Source organism: Morone saxatilis, unplaced genomic scaffold (assembly GCF_004916995.1).
Source record: "Morone saxatilis isolate NCDOM2014 unplaced genomic scaffold, NCSU_SB_2.0 Contig23, whole genome shotgun sequence".
Lineage (NCBI taxonomy): Eukaryota > Metazoa > Chordata > Actinopteri > Moronidae > Morone > Morone saxatilis.
Genome location: NW_023339796.1, coordinates 11744783 through 11750857, shown reverse-complemented (window position 1 = coordinate 11750857; position 6075 = coordinate 11744783). Strand labels below are relative to the sequence as shown.

Here is a 6075-nt window from a genome sequence, read left to right as displayed (position 1 = left end):
TGTTTTAAACTGGTTTTTAACTGGTCCAAGGATGTGTTTGCTATGGCTGAGTGGTTCCCAACCTTTTTTGTCTGACGTACCCCCACAGTCCTATCAGATATCCCTTTATGGTACCGCTTGGATACACGGGATAGCTCTCATGGAACTGTGTGAAGTGAGTATTTCACTGCAGAGGAAACACTGTCTGCTGGATCCATGACTTGAATTCATAAACAACTTTTTTGGGATCTGTTCTTTGAGTGGGTTCAGTCAACTTAGCTTTCACACTACCACTTTTAACCATTTATTATTTTACATTTAGATAGCTATTTTGACTTTTCTGTTCACTTATTAACTGCTTTTTATACACTCTCAATCACAATGCATAGTATTAAACTCAGGTCAGTAGGAAACTGGTGTGTCCTGGTTGCTGGTTATTGTACCAATAAATATACTAAAACTTGCACTACTAGTACACCCCGACTACCCTGCATTTTGATTCCTTAACAACCCACAGACAGGAAACTAATCTGCAGCTATCTGGATAATCGACTAATCATTTGTCTTTTTTTCAGCATTCATTCATTGTACCTTTTCACTTCATACATTTTCTGCTTTTGTGTGATTTATATAATTGTGGTGTGAATATTTTGGGGTTTTAGACTGCTGATCGGACAAAAAAAGAGATATTTGGAGTTTGGAGGAAATTGTGATGTAACATTTTATAGACCCAGCCGATTGATTGCAAAAATAATCAGCAGATTAATCAAAAATGAGGATAACTGTTGCAGCATTACGCATTGGTAATATTTAGATGGACACTGAGTTTACAATAACTTTAAAATGATGTACTAACTCAGTGTTCAACCAGACAAATGTGTGTTGTAAATTTAACCTCCAAAATAATTTAGAGATCAATCGGTGGCTCTCTGTCTCTGTCAAACTCTTTAACAGATGCAGCTATTCTCATGATGGACTACTGTAACTGTAAAAATGCTGCAATAGTTTCATATATACTATTAGCCATAACCATAAAAAAGAAATTCAACAAAACAAATGTGAGAACAACGTGATGGTGTATGTACAAACCTTCGGGACTATGGCTTTGTATTCGACATTAAAGTGTTTCATTTCACTTTTTACAGCTTCGAATAAACAGTCTGAGTGTGTTTGCTGCTGATCTCTTGATCACAGGCAAGATTTGTAGTCAGTAGTTACATCACACATTTTCCATGTCTTTTTTCTTGCTGATTACCATATTGCGTGAGATTTAAGATGCTTTTTCTTGATTAGACATTTCTAAGAAGACTATCACTAACCACAGACGGCTGAACAGTCTTTACCAAAGCTGTAAGCTGTTGAGCTTTCAGCCCTGGAGCCCTTTTTCTCTTCATGGCATGCTGCCCTGAGGATATTTTAGTGCAGGGATAGGCAACCATGTGCCAGAGTGTGCTGAGAAAAGGCTGGTTTTTATTTCAGCTGATCGCTACAGCAGCTGAAGATGATCTTCTCAGTGAAATCAGCTGTCGTTTCCTGTAGACGTGGTAGAAATTTACAGGCACTTTAAAAGACTTCTGGTTTGCCTGATGTTTTTAAACCAAGCTTCAAGTGTTTGTTTGAGCAGCCACAAGGTGACACTGTAGCACACTGTTCAGGCAGCACAAGGCTTTCAACCAAAATCAGTTTCCTCAGTTGATCTCATCATGGTGTAATAAGTAACAACCTCTTTCTCATTGAATATTTACATTCTGGGAGATGAATGATTGAATGAATGATGGTCTCTCTCAAGGAAATTGCTAGATTTCAGCAGGAAGTTTTTAATGCAGCCAAAGGTTGCCTCTAAATGAGGCAAAGGTACCGTGAGTGGATCTGATGGACTTCCAAATGAGGGGTGAAACTGGACCAGACTTACTCCAGACAATCTGCTTTGATCTACCAATCTCCCCTGTGATACCCAGCACTGGGAAAGCCTCCTCTACACCTTGTAGCCCTAAAGCAGAAGAGGCAGGAGGGTTTCACAACCCCCCCTGCCCATCTCTCTTTCTTTACACACACACATTCACCATCCACACCCACACTGGACTCTCTTTTGAAAGTCTAGGCTTGATTTAAAATTCCTCTTCAGAGCGTGTCATGCATTTTATATGCATGGCGAGTGGGAGAGAAGAGGAGGGATTGCATGGGGCTCCAGCCCAAATGAACTTCCCTCCGCTGTTGGTCTCCTCAGGGATATATATCTATACACACACACACACACACACCACTTTTTTCACTCCCCTCATTTTCTCGCACCCACTCAACTCTTTCAACATTAGTTTTACTGCATCATGCTTTTCACAAATTCCACCGAGCAGCAAGAGTGCCGTAGCCTTTGAAGACAAGTGTGATCAGAACAGAAGCAGGGGGTGTAAAAAAAAAAACCTGGCCGCAGGGCATTTGGGTTTTTGCACTCGTGTTTAGCAGCGTATGGAGCCGAGGAGGGAGGCTGACAAGTGCAGCGTTTGGGGACAGCTTTGATGTCTGATGGGGTGCGGCTGCTGCTCATGCACCATCCCTTCACAAGGAGACTTGTCACGTTGACATAGCCAGGCTTATATTTACAGTTCTTAGCTGTAGATAGATCACAGATAATCAAAAAATGAAAAAAGCACTGTTAATAAACTCAGGGGCGTAGCACAAAATTCTGGAACTGTACATAAGCAGTCTCTATGGGCCCCTCCCTCACAGTCACTGTTATTCATTCTAGTCTAGTCTGTGGACCCTCCTTACATGAGCAACCTGTATACTCAGTCCCCCTTCCTCCCCCCAAATCCTACCTCTGGTTGATACACAACTCTCCATCTAAACATCTCTTATTCTCTTTCTGTCTTGCTGACGAGCACTGAGAGATGAAGCTGAGAATCGATAAAAAAAGCAGAAGCAACATGAACTTGGACTGCAGCTGCTTGAGAAATCTGGTTTATTAGGAACAATATGATCCCACTAGCTTATCGTGGATATAGCAGTAAACAACAGAAAACACAATTCACCTTTTTTTTTAAGTGCTACAGGTTTGTGATTATAGACATAAAAACAGTACAGCAACCATAGTGCCTACATTCATATATGCACAGAGAATATAAAAAGTTACAGTATATTGCTGTTAAACTGTTCCTATTCCTGCTCATAAGTCAGCCTCTGTCTCTTCCACACACTGTGAGCTGTTGTAGTGAGAATGGGGTGGTTTATAGCGATAACTGAGACAAAGTTTAACTCTGGCAGGTCAACATTTTTACAGATAAGCACTGAATGGGAGCACAAAGTTGACAAAAGTCAAGCTGATATATTACAGTAACACTAGACAAACCCCCCACGGAGAGATCAGAAAACCTCGCTTTATAGACCCAGCGAAGTGAAGCGACACGTGTTCTCGTTAAGCTACTTCTGTGATTTTTTTTTTGGATTTTTTTTTAAATTAAAGATTAATACAAGTTAACTTTGGTTTCCAGCTCTCTAGGACTATACTGTAAATCTGTGGCAGTTTAAGCTGTAAGTAAAAGTTAAATCGACAGTATAGCAGCAGCCTTAAGCCAATATTAATACGACACACAAATTCACTTTTTAAACATTTTTTCTTGTTATAATAGCAGCCAGGGGAAAAAAATAGTTACAGTGTGATTCCATAGAATAGAAAAAAGTGAAAAAAACTAACAAATTTTCATTAAAGTACTGTTAAAAAAATCTGTGATCTGGTACCTATCAATAAATAGAAAATGCAACTCGTTTGCTGTTATTTGTCATCTTCTACGCTACTCTGTTATAAATATGGTCACACACAGTGAATAATTGTTTGTGTGAGGACAGTATCTTTCATCCATGCAACAAAGAAGTTGAATATTTTTAATGACGGGAAAGAAAAATCACTTTTCCATAATCAACTTGCTAAGTACTGTGTACAACAAAATATCTTGGATCATGTGAGCATTTCCAAAAAATTCTATCAGACTGTAACACAAGACAAACATCAATGAAACAGGCTGAGAGGAACAAATCAATGAATGAATGCATTGGCAGGACTGGAGAGAAGGGACATCTCAGGTTCCAGCACTCAGGACACACTGGCTTTAGTCCTGAACTGAAACCCTGCTGCCGTGGTATTCCACTCAGTCATCTGTGGCCAGGCGAGGTTTTCTCAGTCCACGTCAACAAGCGTCTTTGTCAGAGTGGATTCTAGCGTTACAGAGTTGCTGCTGGGGCCTCAGCGGCTGGAGGACACATGTTGACAGGGTCAGCTCTGAAAGCCTAGGTGAGCCCAAACAATCGGACCACAAATGGAGTGAGTTAAGAGTAAGAAAGCTGCAACAGAGGTAGAAAATAGAAATGAACTCATAGCTTTTTTAGAGTTGTTTGGTGCTAATCTGAACGTTTAAAGGGGAATCGTTTTTAGCAGAGACGCGGTCTCGTTCACGTCGCTTTACTTGAGGAATGCACACTTAAAATCTTCTTCTGTGTAGCAGGGGCCTACTCCCTTCTTAAGATTCAAAATGCAATTTTTACTTCTACCTCGCTCTTGTGCTGTGCTCAACATTTTTCTCTGTATATCTGTCAACATATGACACTTTTATGCAACAACAGGCTTCTTCTGCATGTTTTTTCTCTCCTTGAGAAATTCCATTGTCTTTTTCTGCTGTAAAGCAGAACACAATTTGGGGTTTCAGCGTGCTGCAAATATCAAAATCAACATACAACTCGCAGTCAAGGAGCCTTTTAAAAATTCTGCAAAAGAATGCTCAGCAGACCTCTGTCTTCCACTGGCCCTTCCTCTACTTATTAAAGGCCAGGGGGCATATAATGGTGCAGTGTGTTCAGAGTTCACTGGAGCTGTCTGAGGAGTGAAAGCAGTAGACACACAACTGGCTGGTTGTAGCAAGCTGTTTCCATTATACATTCTGAGCAGCTGTTCTGTGGAGGAAGTCCTTTGAAGGACGGCTGCGGGGGGGGGTAACTGGAGTCCACAGTTCAAACGGGGTTCTTCACCCTAACAAGCAGGGGCGGGGCTGCGGCCGCTTCCTCTCTGACGCGGGGGCATCATTGTCCCTGCACCCCCATCATCAAGGCCTCCAAGCAGAGGGCCCCGCATGAGCTCTGACACATGCAACGTCTACACTAACACTCAACATTCATGCTATAACTAGTACAGAAGCAGGCAGAACAACAAAAATCCTCCTTTCTCCTCAGCTGTACTCAGCTTAGTGTGATTGCATCTAAGCTGCCTCTTTTTAAGACATCCTTTGCTCCGTTTGGGCTGCTCATCTGGTTGCTTCAGTCGTTTTGATTTGTGTCTGTTTTGACGTGGAGGGGCGAGGAAGAGGGAGTTTCTTGAGAGAGGGCTTTGAAGAGAGCCAGATTCAAGAGTCTGAAGGTTGTCTCTGAGGGGTCAGGGGCGTATTTAAAAGGAAAAAGAAGAGGCATGAGGAAAGGGAGGAGGAGGAGGAGTAGGACGAGGGTGAGAAATAAAGTCTCGCTGGTAGAAGGAGGGCTCATTCACTTCTGTGTAAGGTACGCGCCGATGGTGAGGCTAGCTGCTCCAAGCGCAGCCACACCGAAGACCGTCTTAATGGAGGGCCAGGAGCAACTGAAGACGGAGTCCCTCTGTCTGTCATACAGCTCCACAAAGGCATCCTGGGAGAGAGACAGGAAGAGAAAGACAGACAGTTAACTGGGCTGGCAAAGAATATGTGTTTACCTATGTGTGTGTTCTTGCGTCAGCTGGTTATCTAATGGGTGGAGTCAAAAGAAAACACCACACAGGATAAGGCTGGCATCTCATTTGTTCCTTCTGAAAAAGTAAATCTTCAAAACAGGTCACACATATATAACATATATATATATTATAATATATTATAATATATATATATATTTTTTTTAAAGACTCATTAATTTGCTAAAACAGCTGGGCACTGTAATATTTAATTTAACAAACACTGGAGTGCCAGCTGAAATCTCAGGGGCAGATATCTCAAAATCAGAGCGAATAAGACAAAAAATATCTGCATGGCTGGATATCTCTTGAGGTAAGTAAGAAAATATGTCTTTGTGTAATTTGGGTGAACTGAC

At 41.5% G+C, this 6075-nt stretch overlaps 1 protein-coding gene across 1 annotated transcript in view; it reads right to left on the bottom strand.

The window, feature by feature from the left end:
* Nucleotides 1-2915: 2915 nt before the first annotated feature.
* The window catches only part of bcl2b (BCL2 apoptosis regulator b), a 23787-nt gene continuing 20627 nt past the window's right edge, over nucleotides 2916-6075 (bottom strand). Inside the window, exon 2 of the mRNA XM_035671465.1 lies at nucleotides 2916-5640. Coding sequence (XP_035527358.1) covers nucleotides 5503-5640 — 138 coding nt within the window. The 3' untranslated portion in view covers nucleotides 2916-5502. The remainder of the gene's footprint in view (nucleotides 5641-6075) is intronic.